This window comes from Macaca fascicularis, chromosome 10 (genome assembly GCF_037993035.2).
Source record: "Macaca fascicularis isolate 582-1 chromosome 10, T2T-MFA8v1.1".
Classification (NCBI taxonomy): domain Eukaryota; kingdom Metazoa; phylum Chordata; class Mammalia; order Primates; family Cercopithecidae; genus Macaca; species Macaca fascicularis.
In genome coordinates this window covers 73,576,814-73,602,416 of record NC_088384.1, presented here as the reverse complement: position 1 = coordinate 73,602,416, position 25,603 = coordinate 73,576,814, and the positions used below count along the sequence as shown (strand labels likewise).

Here is a 25,603-nt window from a genome sequence, read left to right as displayed (position 1 = left end):
CTTAAATTTCTGAAAATTAAATGAAAGACCTTAGGGTCTCATGTAGAATAAAAATCAGTTGCAATATAAATTTGCACTGTCACAGTAGTACGCTTGGGAATTCCCTCTTTTTATTAAAATTTATATTGGATACTAACTCTGCAGTCACATAACATCTTTGGGCTTCTCTTTCCTGTAAGTTGCAAGATAATGAAGATGGCATTTTATCCCTCTTTATGTCCTCCACTATCCAGCACAGTGGCTTTAAAATGTTATGCTGAATAAATGTAGGTTGAATACTGTTGGGATGAATTTGGTTTGCAGATTCAGCTATTCAGACTGAAGAGAAGAGATAAAGGCAGTTGTTTATAATCCAAACCCAAGAATATTGGAACCTTTCCATTTTTGAGTAAGCACGCTTACTCCAACGATCTCATTAATATATTAAGAATAAATATGAATTAGGAGTTACTTCAATTAATTTCACTGTGTGGAAAAATATTCACATTTGCACTTCCTAGTTCTACAAAAATAATTAAAATACAAAGAAACAGTATAAAATTCACAGGCAACAAATACCCAAGAAAAAAATACACCAAAAAGTTTGTTCTACATTTCCACTGCAAGTCTCAAATCAAAAACAAATCAGAAACCTGGGTTTTAATGCAAAACATACAGACTTACTGAACTGACTGTCTCAAGTAAAGGAAACTCTACTAGCAGAATAATGAAGTCCCTCTCCTCTATAACCTATGGCTAACTGCTCACCAAAAATGTCTGACATTATTAAGCATTTAGCTGGGAAACATCAGTGTCAACAGATTGTCCTTTTATCTTTTTTAATTTTTAAAATTCATTTATTTTTTCTTTTTTCAGCAAGTTCATACAATCAATGTCCTTACATCTTAAAAAGGTGATATGGAAAAAAACTGGTTACGTAAATATTTCTATATGTATATATTTTTTTTCTTAAAATAAATAAAAAATGGTCCAGGACATTCTTTCCATCCTGTCACACTTTTATTTTCATTCAAACAGCTGAAATTCATTTTTTTCCTGTTTGTGCTTTGTGCCACAATAATAATGTTGGATGGAATTCTGTCATGTATCCCGTAATTCAATGGATAAAACATCAGGAACACATTAACAAATGGCAAAGTATTTCTTTCTATTAAAAGCTTACTTCTGAAAACATAATTAGAAGCAAGCTCCTTCCAGGTTGAAATTTTAGTGGTAAGTCTCTGATGGCTTACTTTAAACTGATTTTTTTCCAGTACTGAAATTTTACATTCTGAAGCTCTAAAATGTGGGGTAAGTCATGTAGCTCTGTTTTTTCCCAATTCAAGGACACTAGTTTGTGAAAGCCTTAATACTATATCAGGAGTGAAAAAATAATAATTCTAACAGTAAGCCACCCTGCTATGCTCTCTTATAAACAATAATCAGAAATATTCAGTAGCTTTAAGGCATTCAAATATGCTGATGTATCTATGAGAGGTACAAAATTACAGATTATAGTAAATTTGTAATCAATTAAAATACAGAAGAAAAATATATGCTTTAAAAAAACTTGGTGTATCTCAAACAAAAAGCCATTATTTATTAAATTTCTTTTTTTTTTTTTTTTGAGACGGAGTCTCGCTCTGTCGCCCAGGCTGGAGTGCAGTGGCGCAATCTCAGCTCACTGCAAGCTCCACCTCCCAGGTTCATGCCATTCTCCTGCCTCAGCCTCCCGAGTAGGTGGGACTACAGGCATCCGTCACCACGCCGGGTTAATTTTTTTGTATTTTTAGTACCGTGGGGTTTCACCGTGTTAGCCAGCACGGTCTCCATCTCCTGACCTCATGATCCGCCCGCCTCAGCCTCCCAAAGTGCTGGGATTACAGGTGTGAGCCGCCGTGCCCGGCCTATTTATTAAAGATTTCAGAAATAAAAATACAAGATAGAAGGTACATAATTTCAGTCTTTCCAACCATAAGCCTGGTACTATTAGAGCCTCATTTCACAGCTATGGAAGAAAGATATAGGGGCTTTAGTAAACCTAACCTATGTACAGTGAAGTTAGGAATTGAAACCAGCAGAGCCCAAGCTCTTAACAAGAATGTATTAACAAATTATTGCTTATTATTCACAATATTAGCTGCCCTCATGTCAAAAATGTCATTTTAAAATTTAGTTCGGTTCTCCCAAAACAGAAATCTACTTGAACAACTTGTATCCAATCTTCACAAGTGTACATAAAGTTATCTTTTTTTCCTTTATTTTACAGCTGATGTGAAGAAAAACTTTTCAGAATTTTCAGAAAAGTTCTAAATGCCCATATAGGCATACAAATAAAAAAGAAATACTGATAAATCATTATGTCTTTCTCCATATCTATGAGGAGAAAAGACACAGACAGAGGATAATTGAAAAAATGACTCAGCTGTTCTGTGAACAATAAAAAAATAAAATGGTCATCCAGTTATTTGGAACACCAAAGAAAATTAACAAGCATCTGCCACTAAGGCCTTAAAAAAAATGTGAGGCCCTTTGCGCCCAACTTAACTCCCATTGCAAATACACATTTTCAAAGAGTATTAAATACTTAAGCAATTATGTGGTTGTATTAATATGAGATATCTGAACAAAGAAACCAGAATGATTAAACATGATTTTCCATACTGTTAAAGAATAGTATTTTATGAAAAGCTTAGAAAAATGAAGCACTGTCTTCAGGAGTCTAAAAGAAACAGTGATAGACAAATCATGGGATCTCGGAAACTCAAAGTTTAACTGCACTATGGTCATACTAAAGAAACATTTCAGGATTTATTTAATTTGACATTTAGGCTATAAAAATAATACATATACAAAAAGAAAACAAAAAAGCTATGAAAAATGTTAAGCCACAAATTAGAGAATATTCATTCTTGCTAATTTAAAATACTTATATCTACGTTTAACATTTATGGGTTCTTCACTTTCTGTCAGCATTAAATCTCTTACTTATAATTTTTCATGAATGGGAATTCTTCTATTAGATAAGAAGAATGAAAATGTGAAGGTATTAGGCAAATAGTATCAACCAAAAGTTGACATGAAATTACAACCAGGCAACCAATTTCCAAACAGAGACAGATCAAATACAGGGAAAAAGGGTTTTGTGGCTTTATTTCCACAAAGTGAGCTATTTTAAGCAAAGAGCATATACATTTAAAAGTACAGCTGATTCTTGAACAACATGGAGGTTAGAGGTGCCAACCCCAGGCACAGTAGAAAATCCACATGTGGCCGGGCGCGGTGGCTCAAGCCTGTAATCCCAGCACTTTGGGAGGCTGAGACGGGCAGATCACGAGGTCAGGAGATCGAGACCATCCTGGCTAACACAGTGAAATCCCGTCTCTACTAAAAAATACAAAAAACTAGCCGGGCGAGGTGGCGGGCGCCTGTAGTCCCAGCTGCTCGGGAGGCTGAGGCAGGAGAATGGCGTAAACCCAGGAGGTGGAGCTTGCAGTGAGCTGAGATCCGGCCACTGCACTCCAGCCTGGGCGACAGAGCAAGACTCCATCTCAAAAAAAAAAAAAAAAAAAAAAAAAAAATCCACATGTATCTTTTGATTCTCCCAAAACTTAACTAATAGTCTACCATGCAGTAGAAGCCTTACAAATAATACAGTCAGTTAACACGTATTTTGTATATGTATTATACATTGTATTCTTATAATAAACTAGAGAAAATAAAATGGTACTAAGAAAATCGTAAGGAAGAGAAATATATTTCCTACGCATTACATGGAAGTGGATCATTGTAAAGGTCTTCATCCTCATTGTCATCACTGGGTAGGCTAAGGAGGAGCAGGAAGAGGGGCTGGCCTTATAGTTTCACGGGTGCCAATCGCAGAAGAAAACCCATGTATAAGTGAACCCACACAGTTCAAACCCATGTTGTTCAAGAGTCAATTGTACACCATTAATCGTTTCAAGCATTTAAAAGAAAAAAAAAAAAAAAGGCCAGGACCAGAGGCTCATGCCTATAATCCCAGCACTTTGGGAAGCTGAGGCAGGTTGATGGCTTGAGGTCAGGAGTTCGAGACCAGCCTGGCCAACATGGTGAAACCCCATCTCTACCAAAAATACAAAAATTACCCAGGCATGGTGGCAAGCACCCGCAGTCCCAGCTACTCAGGAGGCTGAGCCAGGAGAATCACTTGAACCCAGGAGGAAGAGGTTACAGTGAGCCCAGATTGTACCGCTGCACTCCAGCCTGGGTGACACAGCAGTACTCAAAAAACAAAAACAACTTGAATAAAGATAAAGATAATTTGAGAACTTCTTAACAGCAAGCTAAGTACTTCAGACTAACTCTTTCACTGAAGACATTAAGTTGGAATTAAGTTGGATTAAATATTTTATAAAGCTTCAAAGAGGTTAAAAAAAGAAAGAAAAGTTTCAAAGAACTGTCAAGTTAGAGAAGACTTACTATGTCAAAAACAAGAAGGGAATATTAGAGGGATGACTCCAGGGTTAAAGACCTGTTTGGTCTGAGATCATTTCCTGTTTCCTGATCCACAGAAGAAAGAGCCATGAAACTCAACTGTGGTTTTAGCAGGCTTTCAGAACCAAGAAGACAAAAGTTAAAGGCCAAACAAAAGAGGGAATTTCAATTGGTACCTTGATATTAAGCAGCCACCCAGAGGGATATACTCCCAGGGATATGGTCAATCTGAAGTAAACCAGCCCTCATACAGATTTTAACCACCTGCAGAAGCCAGAGAACCTAAGTCTTAACATTTGGAGAAATGTGGTTCTAAACCAACCAAAGTAAATTATTCTCTGATCAAAGATACCCTAACTTCAAATATCAAAGTAACACACAAAGTTCACTAGGCACACAAGTAAACAAGAGAGAAATACCTTGTAAAATAAGACACCAACCTGAAAATACATGAAATATTAAAACTATCAGAGACTATGAGTAAAAAATATAAAAGGTGGTGTTTCTGACTTGAAATATAGCCAAATACAACCTCCATAAGTAAAAAATGTAACAACCAAGATTAAGAACTCAATGGAGAGGTCTATCAGCAGATTTAACACTGTTGAAAAGACAACTGGTGATCTGGAAGATAGGTCAGAGGAAAATATCCAGAATGCAGTACAGAGACAACAGATTAAAAACATAAAAGTAGAGACAGGCAAGATATAATGATAAGCTCTAACAAGTATTTAGTTGATGTCCTAAAAGGATACAGAAACAACATCTGAAAACATAATGGCTGAGAATATTCCGAAACTGAAGAAAGATACCAATCCACAAATAAATGAAACCCAACAACAAACCTCAAACTCTATAAACAAAAAGAAATCTACTCTTATACTTACCATAGTAAAATTGCAGAAAGACAAAAAGAGAAAACTTTAAAAGCAGTCAAAGGAATAATTATAGAAACAGAGAGTCTACTTTTTAACTAGTTGAAAACATGGACTGTAAAAATATTTAATCAATCTAAATGATGCTCTTATTTTTAAAAAGGCAAATGGGTGGCGGGGGGCGTGCCTAAAAGATTGTTTTACTGGTTTATTAGGAAACTGTGCAACCACATGCATTAGGACAAGTCTAGAAGGCCATGCTTGGTTAGGTTGGGATTTTAAACAAAATGTTCATAGTTAAATTCAGGCAAAGAAAAGATATTGTTTTTAAATCAATCACTATCTACAGGTATATATAATACTGTGCATGTGAGCATATTTGCAGACAGAATTTGGCCTTCCCTGTAAAGCTACTGCCAAAGACCTATGCCCATTAATGGTCACTAAAAGATTAACAATACCTTCTAGCTCCTCTTGTTTCTCCTCTTCGTCTTCACTAGAGGAAGCTAAGTAGGCTTGAAAATCCATGTCCAAAAGCTCTTCCTTTTTAAACTTCCTATTGAGCACTGTAATTCTTTCATGATCAGTCTCATCCCAAGTGATTTCCACCTTTCACCAACAAATAAGAAAAAATAACACACGAAAATGGAAATGTCAACTCAAACTTGTTAAAGAATATATAGTATTAACCTGGATGTTTAACAGTAAGTTAGAAGTTAAGACACATTAAAACAAATACATGAATGATATGATTAATAAATAGTATTCTATTTGTGAAAAGGGAACCATTTCTATTAATTTGTACCTTCTCCCAATTCTCTGCTATCTACAGGATACTCCATTACTGGCAGTAAAAATTAACCAGTGTATAAATTAATTACGGCAAAAAAAAACTAAGAAAATGTACTGGTAAAAAAGTTAACATTATGGGCCAGGCATGATGGCTCACACTTGTAATCCCACCACTTTGGGAGGCCAAGGCGGGTGGATCACCTGAGGTTAGGAGTTCGAGACCAGCCTGGCCAACATGGTGAAACCCCATCTCTACTAAAAACACAACAAATTAGCCGGGCGTGGTGGTGGGTGCCTGTAATCCCAGCTACTTAGGAAAGCTGAGGCAGGAGAATCAGGAGGCCTGTAATCCCAGCTACTCAGGAGGCAGAGGTTGCAGTGAGCTGAGATCACGCCATTGCACTCCAGCCTGGGCAACAAGAGCAAAACTCCATCTCAAAAAAAAAAAAAAGTTAACATTATGAATTAGTGAAAACACGTTTTTCAACCAGAGTTCTAAGATTTCAGGAGATCTGCAAACTATATGAAATCTGTTGAAAAAACAACACAAACTCAGTGGGGTCCATTTAAAAAAAAAGATTAAGAACCACTGATGAGAAAAGCATCTATTAGTTGGAAATAGCTTAAACCTCCATGATACATGAATTCATCTAGGACATGACTGATGTGGTGATGACTGGCTCCTGTCCTCTACATGGCCCCTATTCTCATATAAGGCCCTGCTAGATATCTTATCTCCATCATAGGATAGATCCCACATCCTTGGTTTTTGTTTATTCCGCTCAGGCCAATCTCCCCAGACAAGGATAGCAAAAGAGACAGCAATTAATCGAGATCCTTAAAATCACTGCCACCTGTCTCAGAAATTCCAGCTAGTCACAGGATTCAGAAATGATCCCTATTCTGATAATTAAGCTTGAGCAGATAACCACCAAACCACTGCTGGCACTAGGACAGATGTTGATGATACAGCCAGGACCCAGGAACTCTACACTGGCTGGCTGGACAGGCTGGCCCTGATCATTATTTTGGTCCTGAAAATAACATGACTTTAATTTCCTGTGACTGAATTTTTTAGACTTTGCTTACTATGTAATGGTGGAGTTTTACTACTCCAGTAACTAATCAATGCCATAGAGTGCCCACCACAGCACAGCAGGTGACAGATACAGCTATTCTCTCTGCTACCAGTCCCTCCTCAGAGAAGCCTGGTGATTTATCACACAGGTTTTGAAAAGCAGAGGGAAGCTAGTGGGGCTATTGCAGAGTACAGCTGTGAACAGAAGGGTTATTGGAAGAAAGAAAAGGGAGAAGGGAGGCCAAGGCGGGTGGATCACCAGAGGTCAGAAGTTTGAGATCGGCCTGACTAACATGGTTAAACCCCGTCTCTATTAAATATACAAAATTAGCTGGGCGTGGTGGTGTGCCCCTGTAATCCCAGCTACTTGGGAGGATGAGGCAGGAGAATCACTTGAACCTGGGAGGCGGAGGTTGCAGTGAGCCAGGATTGTGCCACTGTACTCCAGCCTGGGTGACAGAGTGAGACTCAGTCTCCAAAAAAAGAAAAAAAAAAAAAAAGAAAAGGAAGAAGGAGCCAGGCACAGTGGCTCACACTTATAATCCCAGCACTTTGGGAGGCAGAGGGGGGAGGATCACCTGAGCTCAGGAGTTCAAGATCAGCCTGGCCAAGATGGTGAAACCCAGTCTCTACTAAAAATACAAAAATTAGCTGGGTGTGGTGGTGAACACCTATAATCCCAGCTACTGGGGAGGCTGAGGCAGGAGAATCACTTGAACCAAAGAGGCAGAGGTTGTGGTGAGCTGAGATCGTGCCACTGCACTCCAGCCTGGGCAACAGAGCAAGACTCTGTCTTTAAAAAAAAAAAAAAAGAAAAGGGAGAAGGTAGTCCCCTAAGTAATAAACTATTTCAATAGACAAAAAACCTTTTGGCTATTTGTTACAAAGCATTAATGTGACATCTATTATACCTTAATTATTCCACATCAATTCTTTTTAGTTTTGAATCGTATCTGCAGAAAAAGGTACTCCTATTTTAAATCTTCACTAGTTTTGTTTAACTGTGCTGCAAGGTAATTTATTATCCACTTCCCTTTATTCCCTAGGATATTAATAACTGATGTATTAGAGTGTACAGGAAAGACAGCAGAGTGTATAGGAAAGACAGAAGAGAAAAAAGAAACATCAGCAGGTAACTGACACAGGCTTAAATGCATAACAAGAATCTGAAAATAGGTTCACAGATATGGTAGATGCAGACACACTTGTGTCTCATTTCTATCTGTACCCATACATTTAAATTTTGAATACTTTGAGGCTGGGAGCAGTAGCTCACAACGCCTGTAATCCGAGCACTTTGGGAGACCAAGGCGGGAGGATCACTTGAGGTCAGGAGTTTGACATCAGCCTGGTCAATATGACAAAACCCTGTCCCTAGTAAAAATACAAAAATTAGCCAGGTGTAGTGGTGCACACCTGTAAACCCAGCTACTTGGGCAGCTGAGGCACAAGAATCGCTTCATCCTGTGAAGCAGAGGTTACAGTAATCATACCACTGTACTCCAGCCTGGGTGAGAGAGCGAGACTCTGTCTCAAGAAAAAAAATAACAAAAAATTAATACTTTCCATTTTTAAAGATGCTATAATATACAAACTCTCTTCATAAAGCAATAGAGTCCGGCTACATATTTTTTAAAGTTAAGAAATACCGTTGATGTTCCCATTGCAGCAGATGTGAAATATTTTGGTTTATATGCTGTTAAATCCACTTCTGAGGCTACATCCTTAGGCTCATCATCAAAAGTAATATCATCTGGTATAAACCTAAGAAGTAAAGAAAAAAAATTTATTTAAACATACACTGCAGTGATAACCATACATATAACTTTCTAAAAGACACACGTTTAAGAGACAATGTTAACCTCTTATGTGCTTATCTAGATTATATGTGTATTTCTTAATGAATTCATCTTTGTATAAATTTCTGAAATTCATAAGCTATAATTCCTCTAAATTTAAAAGAATAATGTATAGATAGAAACCCTGCATTAGGAGTCAATTAATGAGTCAGGTGCAAGCACATGTGGGTCCCTCACGTTTCAAAAAGATCCAGACTTGATAGTGCAGTCACTGACTACATGTTTTTGTTGTTGTTTTTAGAGAGAGGGTCTTGCTCCATCACCCAGGTTGGAGGGCCATGGCATAATCATGGCTCACTGAAGTCTCAACGGCCTAGGCTCAAGCAATCCTCTACAGGCATGTGCCAACATACCTGGCTAATTTTTACTTTTAAAATTTTTTGTAGAGACAGGGTCTCACTATGTTGCCCAGGCTGGTCTTGAACTCCTGGGCTCAAGCGATCTTCCTGCTTAGGCCTCCCAAAGTGCTGGGATTACAGGCATGAGCTACTATGCCCAGTTGGCTGTATTGTATTTTAAAGATCAAATATAATTATTAAAGGGTAAGCATTGTGAATACAAAGTATCATATACATGAGGTGTCACTGAAAACAAGTGAAAGCTTAAGGTTGATTCTTACAATTTCCTAATTGTACATTTAGTCATTTACATTTAGAGCAGTGTTGTCCAACAGAACTTTCTGTGACAAGGGCAATGTTCTGTACCTGCTCTGTCCAAAATGTAACCATTAATTATTTGAAATATGACTATGCAACTGAATTTTAAATTTTATTTAACTAAAATAACCAAATATGACTAGTGGCTACTATACTGGATAGCATGGATCTAGAGATAACAGTCTGTTAGCAAATTCCTCTGCCCTTTCCTCCATGCATTTTTAAAAGGTAACTTCATTTGGTTCCTAGCTCTAAAAAGCAGTTGCAAGGAAGTATCATTGTGTAGGGTACACCATCTTAAAAACAGAGCCAATATGTCTGAAAGGAAAAAGATGTGGGGATGATTCATACATAATACTTTAGCATTTTCTTGTTTTCTTTCTTAGGAGTGATGTTCCATGCAATAGAGTTAACCCAAAAGCAAAAAAAATCATTTTAGAATATAAAACAGAGATCACTATCAGTTCAAATATTTTACTTCTTATAATCATGTTGTACTAAAAGACTAAATTGGTAATACATACACTGGATTACCTTAGATCTATGAAAGAACAACTACTTTCAAATTCCAGGCCATCACAATCCTCATAAATTTTACTAGCTGTTTCCGGAGAATCACAGTCTACGACTGCATAATAGTACTTCAGTCGTTTGAATTGATAATCTCTCAATTTTTCTCTAGAGGTCCTAAAGTGGGAAAAACTAATTAAACATACTTATACAGAAACACAAACATTTCCCTTTAAAAAATAAATGTAATTCTTTCAAGAAAAACATATTATAAGCTGGCCTTCATACCAAGCCATCTTTCTTTCATGACTTTGTCTTTATAAACATTAAATACTTAAGCTCAACTTATTATTCTCACAAGGTACAAGTATTTGGATTGGAATATGGTATCTAGGAAAGGAGCATGTGGGAATTATATGTGCTTATCTAGAATTTAACTCACAGAATAGTTATTTCATTTTGCTACCACATACCACCTTCTCAAGTAAAGCCAATGAAGATTATAAAACGTTAGAAAGGCATTAGCTACAAAGACATTCCTGATCTTGCAAAATATTGAAGTCTATAAGTTTAATTTTGCTTAACTGCAACACATTCCTTTTTTTTTTTAAGTTCCACACAAAGCATTGATACAACACATTCTTTGAAGATATTCATCTGCTCTCTTATCTATTTAACCCTCATTTTTATTATGTGTAAATATAGCTCCACCTAGTGGCTTAAAAACTATCTGAAATTATTTTCTATATTGCACCATGATGATAAAAAAATGTTTTATCATTCTTTCACTTTTCTATTTGATTCTCAAATAAGAAAAATCATATAATTTGAAAGCAAACAGAGCTTCAATGATGTCTCAAAAAAAAAAAGCAAAACGTATTAATTCAGAGCAACGAGGCTGAAAGAATTCAAAAGAATTCCAAATCAGTTTAATCATGAAATGTTTTCCAAAAACTGCAATAATTATTTTCATGAATACAGAAATATAAATATACATAAACAAAAATCTTCTTGGAATAATGTACCATTTTTAACAGACTTTAAATCTGTTTTGCAACCTGTTTTAACCATGAATGGCACAAGTATAAACTTCAGTTTTAACTATCAAGATGACCAGAATTCTGAACTAATAACATGAATTTATGAGGTTTAGTTTTATTTTCTATAGTGATTTAATACCAGTCCTTTTCTGGGGCATCTTCAGGAATACTTAATAGCTCTACTGGTCCTTGAACTTGCTCTTCCTTCATCCTCTCCTTTCCAAACTCTGAAGGATATATCTAAACAGAAAAAATAGGATCAATGTAATTTGTACATTCCTTTACACAAACATCTAGACCTGCTGAGGTCAGGAACTCTAAAAGTCACAACTTGACTCAATGAAACCAGCAAGGGCGACTCACTTCCAAATCCACTATAGGAAGCTAGAGCATTCTGAGAAATTTTCTTTAAAAATAGATCACTTTGGCTGGAGACTAACAGATACGAGGCTTGAAAAACAAATGGTTCTGAGACCCAAAGGAAAAATTAAAAGCAAAACAAGACGCTAAGCTCAAGGAAATCTGAATATAAACACACACACGAAAAGTGAGCAAATTAAATAGTTTACATGAAATACAGAAAAATAAAAATATAATGAAAATCAATTTTGTAATAACCAACTTACCTCTGTCATACCATTTACCCAGTGCTTTCTTTTAAAGAAACAGAACAGAACTGATGACAACATTATACAGATTAGGTATAGTCTCGATATGAGAAAAAAGATTCACTCTCACCAGGTGTGGTATTTTCTAAAATCCTGCCTACTTTGAGAGTCAAGAAATAATTGTAGTAATGACATCGCTTTGATACTACTGGGCTTAATACACATTTGTTAATGAATACATGCTTTTTTGAACTGTCTGAAATATGCAATTTGTCAACAAGATGATCTAAGTTTTTCTTACTAACTTTAATTGTGTATATATATATACACAATAGGTTTAATACATAAGTTTATAATATATATATAGTCGCATCTTTTGATTCTTTTTTTCTTCTTTTCTAAGTCTAGAAATTCTTACTATCGCCTAAAACACAGGTTTTTAAAATTGTTTCTTTGGCTTGACTTTTAATTTTTTTTCCTTTGCTTCATCTAGAGTTTCGTTCAGGCTATCAGGAGGTAAAGATCTGAATCAAGTTCTCTATCCAATGACTTGTTCATTTGTCCAAATATTCAAGCAGCCTATTTTGATCTAAGTTATCATATAAACTCTATTCTGTTCTACCAATTTGTCCCATTTTTACTCAAACCTGTCAACCCCCATGGCATCATAGAATGTTTAGATATTGTAACTTGTACGATCAGTTTTTATACTTGATCTTAGCCAAAAGGCTGAGAAGTGACAGGGTAAGTTTTTATATTAACATGATTTCTCAAAACTTTATTAGCTACTCTTAATTTGTTTATTCTTTTAGATGATTATTGGTATCCTTTTTCTTAACTTTGACTTGAACTGGGATTTTGATCAAAATTACACTAGAACTGTAGACATAACATCTTTAAATATTTAAACAGTAATACAGGTTGAGCATCCCAAATCCCAAATCCAAAATTCCAAACTTTTTGACTGTCAACATGAGGTTTAAAGGAAATGCTCACTGGAGCATTTCAGATTTCGGAACTGGGACGCTCAACCAGTAAGTATACATAATGCAATTTTATTTCAAAATCTGAAGTTCAAAACACTTCTGATCCCAAGCATTTTGGATAAGGAAGACTCAATCTCTAACAACGATTGAGGGCAGGACTGTTTCAGGCACTGCACTAAATACTTAGTGTGAGCTCCTTTATACGTAATCCTTACAGCCACCAATACTATTGTTATATATCCACTTGGGTATATTGGAAAGATGTAAACATATTTGAGAGATTAATTAAATGTCCAGGATCACATAGCACTTACGAGAATCAAGATTTGAACCCCGGTCTCTCATAATGCAAAGTCTGGATTCTTAATCATTAGGTTGGCTTGAAACAAGGTGTCTCCAAATCTATGTAAGTTTTTCAAATTCATCAAGTGTTACAGTTTACTTCACATAGGTCATTTGTGTTTATTAAGGTAATTCCCAAGTACTTTATATGGTTTTGTTTCTAGTATAGATTTTTTTTTTCCTTAATTGGCCAGTGTTAGCAATAAGGAATGCAATTTATTTTTAAAAACAGTTCTTATACCCTGTCCCTTTACTAAGCTTTTATTTCTTTGGGTTTTTAATGTGTAAACAAGCATATAACCTATCAATAATAATAATTTCACCTCTTCCTTTCTAACAGTTACACCTGTTACATAAGTTTCACACTCAATTGTATTAGACAACTTCCACATTATTTTCCTAAAAATGAAAACTATGGCCAAAAAAAAAAAAAAAATCAGATTTAACTTAAAATGCCTAGAAACATTTACTTCCAAATGAAATGAATTCTCACCTTGATGGAAAATATAACACCTCCTTTAGGTTTAAATGAATTGAACAGAGCCAGCAAATCTTTTGCCTTTAATCTATCCCAGTCCATGTTACAAACTGCTAACCGACGTGTAATCTGAGAAATGAGAATTAAATAGTACATAATCCATATCATTATCAATACTTGAAAGATAAAGATTCTAAAAACGTAATAAATTCTGTCCCCTATGCTCTGAAATTAACAGTACAGTAGTTATCTAAGTGTAATTCAGTATATAAAAGAGAACTTCAAATGAGCCAAACAATAGTAAAACCGTAACAGATAAGCACTTTCTCTTACCTGCTTCTTGTTAAATCAGAACATGATCATGAGCTGATTTTTTAAGTACCAAGCTTGTTAAGCTATTTTGCCATGCATGCATGAGTAAGGAAGTTGAGTATGTTACCCTGCAACATTTCTATTAGGTGCCGTACAAACAGAAATATAAACTACTAGCCAAAACAAGTATTAAAAATTTCATGCAACTTTTAATTATTTATGTAGAGCTTCTTCCTTATCTGCTTGGACATCTTCTAGTTCACATAATTATATTCCATATCAAATTTTAATCAGAATCATCAAGAATACTATTACCAATAAGCTTTTCCCACTTAATGACACCAATTCTAACCACCCATAAAAGCTCCCTGTACTGTGTTTTTCACAAATAATCTTGTTTATTCAAACGGTTACCTCATCAGCACGAGGAGCATCTTTATCTAATTCTCTCCAAGCATGCTCAAAACCAGATTCTTCTGGAAACAAATCTGCCGTATCATCTTCATCTTCAGAACTAGTTTCTATATTTCCTTTACCCCTTGCTAGATCAGGGCCACTGTCACTTTCATCATCATCCTCACTATCCTCATCTTCATCCTCCTCTTCATCTTCATCCTCTTCATCTTCACTTCCATCATCATCATCACCTGAAGCTCTACCAACACCTGTAATTTCACTTTCAGATTCTTCATCACTTCCACTAACACTTTCTGAATCTTCCTCCAGAGCATCTTTGTCAAACATTTCAACATCTGTCAAGTTTTCATAACCATCACTGTCTCTTGTCATTATAGGTGGAACCACTGCAAAATATTAAAGGGGAAAGACATTAAGAAAAGATATACACTGAATTAAACTGAATCCAAATTATTGTGATATCAAATCCAATAAAAATATGATTTCTATGAAACACAGTAAAGGCAAATATAAATTCAGTAAATGCTTAGTCAATTTTTATGATAGAAATCCTAACCATAACTTCCATGAAACAGAGTAAAGGAAAATACAAATTCAGTAGACACTTAACCAAGTTATTTAACAGAAATCCTAACACATGCTCACATCATGCAAGTAGATCCAGACATTCATCCAATACTTAACAGTGTGCCTCCTATGTGCTAAGTGCTCAATATACGATAGTTGGCAAAAGAGAAGCAAACAGTGCTCTCAGTGAAACTTCTAGCTGAGTGAAAAGAATACATGAATAGATGTCAAAATCAATACACAGAAAAAGTTAAAATCACAACTAAGATATTCAAGACAGAATGTTTTCTAAGGGGATATAACAGGGTCCCTAAGTGAGTGATAACTGAGCTGTTACTTGAAGGATGAAGAGGATTAAACAGTCAAAAGTTAGACTAATAGATGGAAATTTGTTTAAAACAGCAAGGAAGGTACCTGTAAAAATCTGCCAATAGGAAAAAGCCAACAATCATATCCAGATCACAGATAGCACAGAATCAAGTAACAAATGGAAATGAAGAGTTAAGTAGAGGCTAAGCTATCTAAAAACCATATAGAGAGCTTGGAGTTTTTCCTAAAAGCACTGGGAAGACACTGCTGTTTTCAAAAAACAGGATGTCATCTTATTTTGGATACTGTCATCCTCAGACTTGCATATTGAGGAGATCACCTTGACTGGGGAAAGTGAAGAACAGATGTGAATATAGCAAAGGTAGTACAGTACACAAGGCAAGAAACGAAGGTAGCACTAAGTTGGGTGGCAGTATATATGCAGAGAAGTACATGGATCTCAGAGTCAGTTAGGAAGTAAAACCAATAATAATTACCGACTGGAGATTTGATATGGGGAACGAGAATTTTGGAAGTGTCAAAGATGAGTCATAGCTTCTTAGCTTTCAGAGCCAGCTAGCTAAGAAAATGGATAGATGAAAAGGGAACACTGGATTTTAACTAGTTTGTTTGGTGGAGGGAAATCATGAGCTCAGTTTTGAATATGTTGAATATGAAGTGCCACTCAGTCATCTAAAAGAAAGGATCAATAATAAGAGTATACAGCTTAGAGAAGTCTGGGTTGGAGATCAGTGACTCATTCATATGTAGTTGACAACAGAAGCTGTGATGTGGATGAGATCACCTATAAAGTCAGAGAAATAATATTTACAACTTTTCTGCCAGGTCTTGAACTTTGTAATCAACTGTAATGATTAGCAATACACCAGGATTAAAAGACTGTTTTTGCTCAAGTTGGAAATTTTAGTCCTCACAACTCGGAAAGGGCTCATTTCCTACTTCTAAAGCAATCACAAACTTCTGTCTACTGGGTGTGTAGATATATCTTATACATTTTATTCATCTTTAAATTGGAGCTTATGTTTCTGCTTACAAGCTCTAAGTTTGTAGAATTAAGAATGAAATTGGAACTAAGTTTCTCTTGGTCCTATAATCTTACAATAACCATTCATTGAGCAAGTATTTATTATCTACTACATACAAAGAATTGAGCTAGGATAAGGTAAAAGAGAGAAGATTTGTAACATGATCTCATGCTCTTGATGGATTCATAAATAAAAGGTAACAGTTTACTGATTTATAAACCTATCTTCTCAATCACCATACAGTGAGAAACATCTAAATTTGCCTGCAAAGAAGTATTTATAGAAAGGCTTCACAAAGATACAATTTGACCTGAGACTAACTGAATGAAAAGGTATTCTGTTAGAAGGAAAAGCAGGAAATGGGCTTTTATGTTACCACCACAAGGAAGCAGGGGTTAATAAAAAAATAACTAGCCAATAGAAGTGAAAAACGCCAAAATGAAGGCATTGTCACAGATTGTGTATGAGATCAGAAAAACACAACACTGAAAGTTACAAGGTAAGCAGAATTCACTTTTAAGCATCAAGCTTAGAAATAACATTTTACAGACCCAGTCTATCTAGTATTGCAATATTTCTCAATTGTCAATCATTATATCATTTTCATGATTGTTAAATATCATTTATATATTTTTTTAATAGAATTTTCTGAAAATTAGTTTTGTTCTAAACAATATTCCTGAAGTCACAGAAGTGATGGGGTAATTACATTGTTTTCTAAGATATTGACATAGTACATAACTATTAATATTTTAAAAGTTTGAGTATCATCAAAAATCTTCTCACTTATGACAATGGTATACACACCACGCTTTGGGTTGTATAATAATAAAGTGTTGCGTAAGAGACTTAAAGAGGTCTTCTATTTTAATGTTTTTAACAATATCAACTACATTCAGAATATCTGTTCATTCAATAAGTATCTGCAGCTGAGTGCAGTGGCTCATGCCTGTAATCCCATCACATTAGGAGGCCAAAAAGGGAGGATCTTGAGCCCAGAAGTTTGAAACAAGCCTGGGCGACATGGCAAAACTCTGTCTGTATAAAAATACAAAAATTAGCTGGGCATGGTGGGGTGCACCTGTGGTCCCAGTGACTCGGAAGGCTGAGGTGGGAGAATCACCCGAGCCCAGGAAGTTGAGGCTGCAGTGAGCTGTGATTGTATCACTGCACTCCAGCCTGGGCAGTAGAGTGAGACCCTGTCTCCAAAAAACAAAAAAACAAAAAATAAAACCCAAAAAGTATCTGCTTAGAGCCCACAATGTACACAGCCTTGTGAAGACAATGTGGGGTTACACAAATATAAACAACTGTCTCTACTCCTAGACGGTATTACTCTAGTAGTGACAGTAAATATTACTACTTATCCAGCAACTTCAAAAAAAAAAAACCATTTACCATTTTCCTCCAATTATAAACATAATAAATGATCATTAGAAACCAAAAACAATTAGGAAAATATGGTTAATAAATTAAACAAAGGTGACTACTAATTTTTCATTCAAAGATAACTGGTGATTTTAGTATATAACCATATCTCTAAATTTGCTTTCTCTGATTTAAATACTAATTTTTTTTAAGTAACTGGTCATATCATTTGTTATTTTGTAACCTATTTTTAAAACTTCATAGATCATAGATGTTTGCATATAACATTTAATCAATCTCTTAATGATCTGTTACCATTTTATTTTTATTTTCATTTTTTGAGATAGTGTCTTGCTCTGTTGCCCAGGCTGGAGTGCAGTGGTGCAATATTGGCTCACTGCAAGCTCCACCTCCTGGGTTCAAGTGATTCTCGTGCCTCAGCCTCCCAGGTAGCTGGGATTACAGCTGTGCACCACCATGCCCAGCTAATTTTTGTATTTTTACAAAATTTTTGTAAAAATTTTGCCATGTTGGCCAGGCTGGTCTCAAACTCCTGACCTCAAGCAATCCACCCACCTCGCACTCCCAAAGTGCTGGGATTATAGATGTGAAGTGAGCCACCGTGCCCAGCCAGTTACCATTTTATTTCAAAAATAATGCTGCAATGCACATTCTTTGCACACACCCAATTATTTATGTAAAACATATTCAGGAGTGCAAGTGCTGGGCATGAACATTCTACAATGACAAATATCACACTGCCAAGTCCTCACATCACCTTTACTTTATAGCACTTAAACAGTCCCTTGCACACAGTAATTGCTGTAATGATAACTGATGAATGGATAATGAACAGAAAATTATATACAGAGCTGCGTAATCCTTATCTATGAGTAATGCCTTTCCTAAACTGTGGAACCAACAAAATTACTGCAAACAACATAGTGGGGTAGAAGGAATCAGAAGACTTGAGTTGCAGTTCCAGGTCTCCATGTCCTTACATAATCACTTTAACCTTGTTCGCTGATACAGTCTCATTGCTCAAGGTAACTGAGAAAATTAAATGAGAAAAGATATGTAAAAAGAGTCTGTAAAATCAATCTAAAGGATTATACAGCTATGTTATATTAATTCAGTGCCCCAAATGAAGTGGATCCTAGACTAACTTACCTCACTAACTCAACACCAAATCAACTTTGCTGCTGGTCCCATTCCAATCCTATTCTTCAGTTTCAGTAACCAGATTCCTATCCCTTCTTCCCACGGCTCATGAGGTCTGCTGCTCACTTATGTAAAATGGCATACCACCACTGACTCCCTAGTCCCTGCTATTCAGAATTCACTCCACTGCCTGATACTTTCTACCTTCCCAGTGTGATATCTGCCTATTGAGACCTCTAGGCCTATCAAAACCTCTTGATCTATCGAGACCCCTCCTTAGATCCTGTAATGACAGGTCTGGCTCATTTGAACATCATCAACTATCAGCAACATCAACACTCAAAATTGCTTGCTGCTGAAGGTGACATAAAATTTTAATAAGTTTAGTAAACACGTAACACAAAACAGAGCCAGCTGTCTCTCACCTAGTTCCAAACAATCATTTCTAGCTGCTACTCATTTTGGCCCTTCAATCAAATGGGACTACTGATCTCTTCTGAACATGCCCAATCACATCTTTGCTCAAAAAGTTCTTTCCATGTAGAACACTGCGGTCCTCAAACTTAAATTTTTCCACACCCCAAAGTAGTGTGCTCCCTGTGAATTTTTCTGATTACCACATCTTGAGTGACTTCTTCCTCCAGATTTCCAAGGCTTTCTGCTAAACATCTTTTATGGCACTTACTACTATTGCACTTTGTATTATGGTTCTGACTTTCTTCTACTTTAGACCTAAATTGTCCAATATGGTAGCCAGTAGTCACATGTGGTAACTGAGCTCTTGAAACGCGTTTTGTCTAACTTGACATTAATATGAAAATAGTATGATGTTAGTTTGAAATGAGTAGAAAATAGAAAGTAAAATACACATTGACTTTTATATTGATTACATATTGAAATAATTTTGATATATTGGGTTACATAAAATATATTATTTAAAAGAATTTTACCTGTTTCATCTTACTTTTTAATGTGGTTACTAAAAAATCCAAAATTATATATTTCTGCTGGACAATGTTGCTTTAGACAGGGGCCACTGCACAAAGTTAAGCATGCACAAGGGCATTTATTAAAGGACAAGAAGGGCTAAAATCAAGGCCATCCTACACTCACCAAGCCATGCACTCCAGAGGGGGCTGTGTCTGCTCAGGGGCAAAAAAATCTGTTGCTTCAAAGGTGCCATCTCTTCACCAAAGTGTGACTCCTGGGAGCTCGGTGTGTCCAGAGAGCATATCTTTTTCTAATTTGCATAAAGATATCATATAAGCTAGCGACAGCCCTGAGATGGGTGACAATGCTTTACTCATATTCTGTCTGCCACACACTAGTTAATGAGCAGTTGAACAAATTAATGAATGAGTACTCAACTCTACTTACCCTCTTATTTTATTTTTGAGATGGAGTTCTACTTACACTATTTATTTTATTTTACTTTTGAGACAGAGTTTCACTCTGTTAGCCAGTCTGGAGTGCAGTGGTACAATCTCAGCTTACCGCAACCTCCACCTCCTAGGTTCAAGCGATTCTCCTGCCTCGGTCTCCTGAACAGCTGGGACTACAGGTGTGTGCCACCATGTCTGGCTATTTTTTGTGTTTTGGTTAGAGATGGGGTTTCACCATGTTGGCCAGACTGGTCTTGAACTCCTGATCTCAAGTGATCTGCCCTCCTTGGCCTCCCAAAGTGCTGGGATTACAGGCATGAGCCACCGTGCCCGGCCTACTTACCCTCTTTAAACACATCTCTTCTTATCATGTAATGACATACAACATCTGTTTAGAGAATATAGTTCTCACTAGGGCTCACTACTAATCAAAATCACTGTTTAACTTCAAGATTCAAATTCTCATGTCTGTCTTCTAGCGCCACATCAAAAATTAATAATCACTGCATATTTCTTTTATAGCTTTGTATTTCCAGATAAGCATTTGACCATTCCATAATACTATGAAAATACTTATTAATGTGTTTACATTTTTGAAAGATCAGTATAAAAATAAATAATGCAACACCCAAGAATCTCTAAGTTTTTCCAATCTACCTGATTGCATTTCTCCTCTTGTCTTAGAACGCTTGGTCCTGGAAGATTTCACAATTTCAGAGGTGCCCGAGTCTAATGTCCTTCGCTTTTCTTTGAGAGAAGAGTCTGTAGTACGTTGAACAATGTTTTTTTTCTCTTTCGCACTTTTTTGTGTAAATTCTTTGCTATCCTTCTTCGGACTTATGTTTGAATCTATCTTAAATTTACATGAGGTTTTCATTTTTTTAATTCCTTCAGAATTATCTAAATCAGTTTTATTTTTGGAACCCTTTTGATTAGCTTTCTTGGTTTCTTTCTTTTTCTCCTCAACTAGATTTTTTGAATCTATTTCTTTTTTAGTCTGGGTTTTTTTCTTCTTTATTTTCTTTTGATTTGATGCTTTGCTGTCTTCATCAGAGAGATCGGAATCAGAATCTGAAAGGTCATAAAAACGTTTCAAATCCTCTGTAGTGCTATGGTTAATGGGGCGTCCTCTTTTATCCACAGCATAGTTCAACTTGAACTTCTTGTCATGAAACATGGCTCGAAATCTCTTGTCAATTTTGACTTTTCGATCCTTTTCTGGCATTTCCCAAAATCTCGGGTCCTTTGCGACCCGTCTAAACCGCTGGTCATTCATTATTTCTTGTTTGGATGACATTTTAAATTTTTAATCTTGACCAAATGCTTGAAGAAACCAAATACTAAAAAATAAAACAAATGTTTTAATGGTAATAATGGTTAGTACCATAATTAAATGTTTTAAAACACATAAATTCACAATATATTCTCAGTTTAATGTATGTAAAATAAAGGTAACAAGTCTAATTTCATCTCTCCAACTTATTCTGGGTCACATGCAAGAAAGCAGAAACATACCAAAATATCGTCTTTCCATTACAGATCATTTAGAGAAATAAACTTAAAGCAGACAAAGCAGAATCCCAGGGCTTTATGGAGGGGAACAAATATATGTCCATTGTTCTCACTTAGAATTTCTATCTGTATACCTGTATGTGTTACTAATTGAAAGCAAATGTAATTAAGATTCCCTAGACTGGGCGAGGTGGCTCACCAGCACTTTGGGAGGCCACGGTGGGTGGATCAGTTGAGCCCAGGAGTTCAGGACCAGCCTGGGTGACATGGTAAAACCCCACAAGAAATAGAAAAATGAGCCCAGCATGGTGGGCGCCTGTAGTCCCAGCTACTCTGGAGGCTGAGGCAAGAGGATCACTTCCACCCGGGAGGTCTTGACTAGAGTGAGCCTAAGGGCACTACAGCACACCAGCTGGGGCAACAGAGCAAGACCCTGTCTACCAAAAAAAAAAAGTAAGATTCCCTAGCCTCAGTTAGCCTCATTTGTTTCTTCACATTCTGGTCTCATTCTGCTACTCCTTATCTCCTGCTACTGCCAACAGCCTTTAGTTCTATAAGGCTAGCATCCTAACTAAACCGACCAAAATCAACTCAGGTTTAGCTCACAAAGTTCCCTCTTTAAATCCAATCATCCTTCAAAAGTAATAAAAAGTTTAAAAATAAATAAAACAGTAAACTTGAATCTCCACGTAAAGTCTCACTCCAGTTAATAAATATCACTTATTTCTATAATATCTTATCCTACAAGTGATGAAGGCCCAAATGAGTTGATCCCCCCAAAACACACTAGAACATATATATATGTATGTATAAATTAATATTGCAATATTGCTCCCTTGTGAATAGTCCCTAATTGTTTAGCATCTCTGCATGGGAATTTTGCAAAGAGCCAAAAGTCGTTATTGACAGCAAAAAAAAAAAAAAAAAAAAAAAAAAAAAATTTAAAGGCCAGCATTCCTTATTCAAAAATCAAGTCCTTTTAATTACACTAACCAGGAAAAACTGAAGCTATCGCTGGTGCATTTATACATCTTTCGATTTATTACAGCACTTAACACTCCGAGCAATCTTACGAGGTAGGTACCACCCCAACAAACAGAAGTAATGTATGTATTGTAAATGTTTACAACGAAAGCACTCGTTGTCAGATAATTCGAGAGAGGGGAAGGCGACCAGACCTCACTTCCGACATGCGCCCACATCTCCGCAGCCCACCCTCCCCTTCTGCCCGCTCTCTAATGCGAACACAAGGCTGGCCCCTGAACGAGGGTCTCCTTCCCACCTTCCGTACCGCAGGGGGACAGCTAACAGACTGATTTGAGAAGCGACCCTGAAAAGGAGGCCGAAAAGGCTCAGGAGGAGGGGCAAAACCCCTCGCAGATACGAAGGAGATCCTGTTAGAGACTAGTTCTTCCCCTGCGCCACACCTACGACCCCTCAAGCTCTTCAACTCGAGCTTATGCCCACTTACCGTCGGGAGTCCTTCCCGAGCCTCACATGGGGGCTCACACCCACAATCCTCCGCGTGGCGCTCTGCCGTAACGGCAAGCGAAGTAGGCCAAACTACTTGCACGATCCCTCTGTGATCTTCGGAGTAGGCCCAAAAGCCGCTCTGGCGCATGCGCACGACAAAAAGTGCCGGCAATTGGTGTAGCAGCTGGAGATGCTGCGGCCGGCAGGGCTGTGCCGCTTATGTCGGCGACCTTGGGCGGCAAGGGTCTCAGCGGAGAACCCTGGCCGTAGGGAAATCACCTCTGGTGTCTCTCCCCGCGGGAGCACCTCGCTCAGAGCGCTAAATATCTTCGACCGGGATTTGAAAAGGAAACAGAAGAACTGGGCGGCCCGGCAGCCGGAGCCTACGAAGTTTGACTACCTGAAGGAGGAGGTGAGCCGGCTGGGCGGTGGGGCGGACGACGCGGAGGCTTGTTTCCCTCTCCGCGAGCTCCGGCTAGGCCCCGACCTCACCCCACCTCGCCGTCTGACCTTGACTGGCAGCCCTGCCTCTCTCGGCCTGTACTGTAGTCTCGCAAGGCCTAGCTTCGGATATTTGTAACGTGCTTTCATTCATTTCGGCAACGTCCCTGAGGCCGATAGAGGCCTCCAGTGAAGCTCCAGAGAGGGAGAGTGGGAGAGGAGGTCAGGAGGGTCCAAATCATCAGGGCCTTGAAGGATAGGGACTTGGGGTTTTCTTCTGTATCTGCGCTGTCCAGCCAGTGTGGTAACTGCCGGCCACACATGTGGCTGTTGAACACTTGAAAGTTGACTAGTCCAATTGAGATGTTGTAAGTGTAAAATACACACGAGTATAGTGACTTAGCATGAAAAAAGGATGTAAAATAGCTCATTAATAGCTTTTATATTGATTACATGTTGGCAGTGGTATTTCTGATATATTCGGTTCCATGAAATATATTAAATATAAATTTAAAATTAAATTTCAATTAAAATTTGAAATTAAATTTCTCTCGTTTTTACTTATGTGGCTTCTGGAAAATTTGAAATTACATATGTGGCTCTCATTTTTTTTAGCACTGCTCTAGGGGAATGTGAAGTTCTTTTTAATCAGTGATCTGATTTATGTTTTAGGAAGATCAAATTAAGATCTCTAATTTGTCTTGGCCCGTTTGAGAAACCTCTTTCTCCCTGCCCAGATGGGCCAAAGACTGAGGGTTTCTACTTTGAGGACACGCATTCCCAAGTTCAGTCCTCAGTAAATTTTTATTCAGGAGTGGAACAAAATTGGAGTCAAATATAATGTAACAGTTACTGAACGCCTAGCTTGAGCAGAGCACTGTGCAAGCACACGTCTGATCAGATGATTGACAGGGTGTCTGTTTCTCAGGAAGTCTTAGGCTGATAATGTCTAGTATAGATGTAGGAAGTTTACTACCAATAAATTTTCTGGATCCTATTTGTAAGGCAGGGTGCACGGACTACACTGCTGATGTCGTGTACTTGGAAGATGTGAGCTCGTAGCCCTTTCTCCTCCAAAAAAAGTACCTGGATTCCAACTTGATTGAGGCCTTGCCAATTTGTGGGACTAGAACAAATAAAGTATATGAAGAGTTCTTTTTATAATAAATATAGGGTGTTCATATTAAGAATGATATACAGGCCGGGTGTGGTGGCTCAAGCCTGTAATCCCAGCACTTTGGGAGGCCGAGACGGGCAGATCACGAGGTCAGGAGATCGAGACCATCTTGGCTAACCCGGTGAAACCCCCGTCTCTACTAAAAAAATACAAAAAACTAGCCGGGCGAGGTGGCGGGCGCCTGTAGTCCCAGCTACTCGGGAGGCTGAGGCAGGAGAATGGCGTGAACCCAGGAGGCGGAGCTTGCAGTGAGCTGAGATCCGGCCACTGCGCTCCAGCCGGGGCAACAGAACGAGACTCCGTCTCAAAAAAAAAAAAAAAAAAAAAAAGAATGATGTACAAAGTGGACTCCTGGGAAAAAACATCTATACTCCCTTCTCCCTTGCCCTTCTCTCAAAAAGCAAGTACATCTGTGTTTGGAACTTTTAAGTCCTAGTAGCAACTCTGGGGTCTTTATGAGGAAATGAGTGGAATGTGGGGAATACTGGACTCCCACATCTATATTGCTGCCAGATGAAGCTAGGCCAGCAAAAGGTGGTGTTTATCTTATGACTCTTAACTTGGGATGGGATTGGGGCAGGGGAGGTGCACTTTCCTCAGATTTGGCTTTTTGTAACTTGCGAGTGTCACTCAGAAAAGTTGTTCATTTATGAGTTCCACAAAATTTGTTAGTCATCAGATAATACAGCTTTTCTTAAGTGACCACTTACGTACTCATATACAATAAACCCCAACTAATTTTTCACTTTATGTACCTCA

General features: G+C 37.4%; 2 protein-coding genes across 18 annotated transcripts in view; one reads left to right on the top strand and one right to left on the bottom strand.

Moving 5' to 3' along the window:
• Positions 1-23,288, bottom strand: part of ESF1 (ESF1 nucleolar pre-rRNA processing protein homolog) — a 68,839-nt gene extending 45,551 nt beyond the window's left edge. For 2 of the 4 annotated variants that reach the window (XR_012419116.1, XM_005568331.4), the window contains exons 1-8: positions 23,225-23,288; positions 20,899-21,581; positions 14,406-14,794; positions 13,695-13,808; positions 11,405-11,505; positions 10,250-10,402; positions 8,850-8,964; positions 5,792-5,939 (exon numbers count right to left, since the gene is read on the bottom strand). Coding sequence is in view for 3 of the 4 variants with exons in the window: in XM_005568331.4 (XP_005568388.3) it covers positions 5,792-5,939; positions 8,850-8,964; positions 10,250-10,402; positions 11,405-11,505; positions 13,695-13,808; positions 14,406-14,794; positions 20,899-21,538 (1,660 nt within the window). In the remaining variant the exon portion in view is untranslated. Of the gene's footprint in view, positions 1-5,791; positions 5,940-8,849; positions 8,965-10,249; positions 10,403-11,404; positions 11,506-13,694; positions 13,809-14,405; positions 14,795-20,898; positions 21,582-23,035 lie in introns of all 4 variants that reach the window. The other 2 variants (XM_015457778.3, XM_045362481.2) reach the window with 2 other exon arrangements.
• A 92-nt stretch (positions 23,289-23,380) lies between these two features.
• The window catches only part of NDUFAF5 (NADH:ubiquinone oxidoreductase complex assembly factor 5), a 35,581-nt gene continuing 33,358 nt past the window's right edge, over positions 23,381-25,603 (top strand). For all 14 annotated transcript variants that reach the window (XR_012419125.1, XR_012419123.1, XR_012419121.1 and 11 more), the window contains exon 1: positions 23,381-23,638. Coding sequence is in view for 2 of the 14 variants with exons in the window: in XM_065522746.1 (XP_065378818.1) it covers positions 23,417-23,638 (222 nt within the window). In the remaining 12 variants the exon portion in view is untranslated. The remainder of the gene's footprint in view (positions 23,639-25,603) is intronic.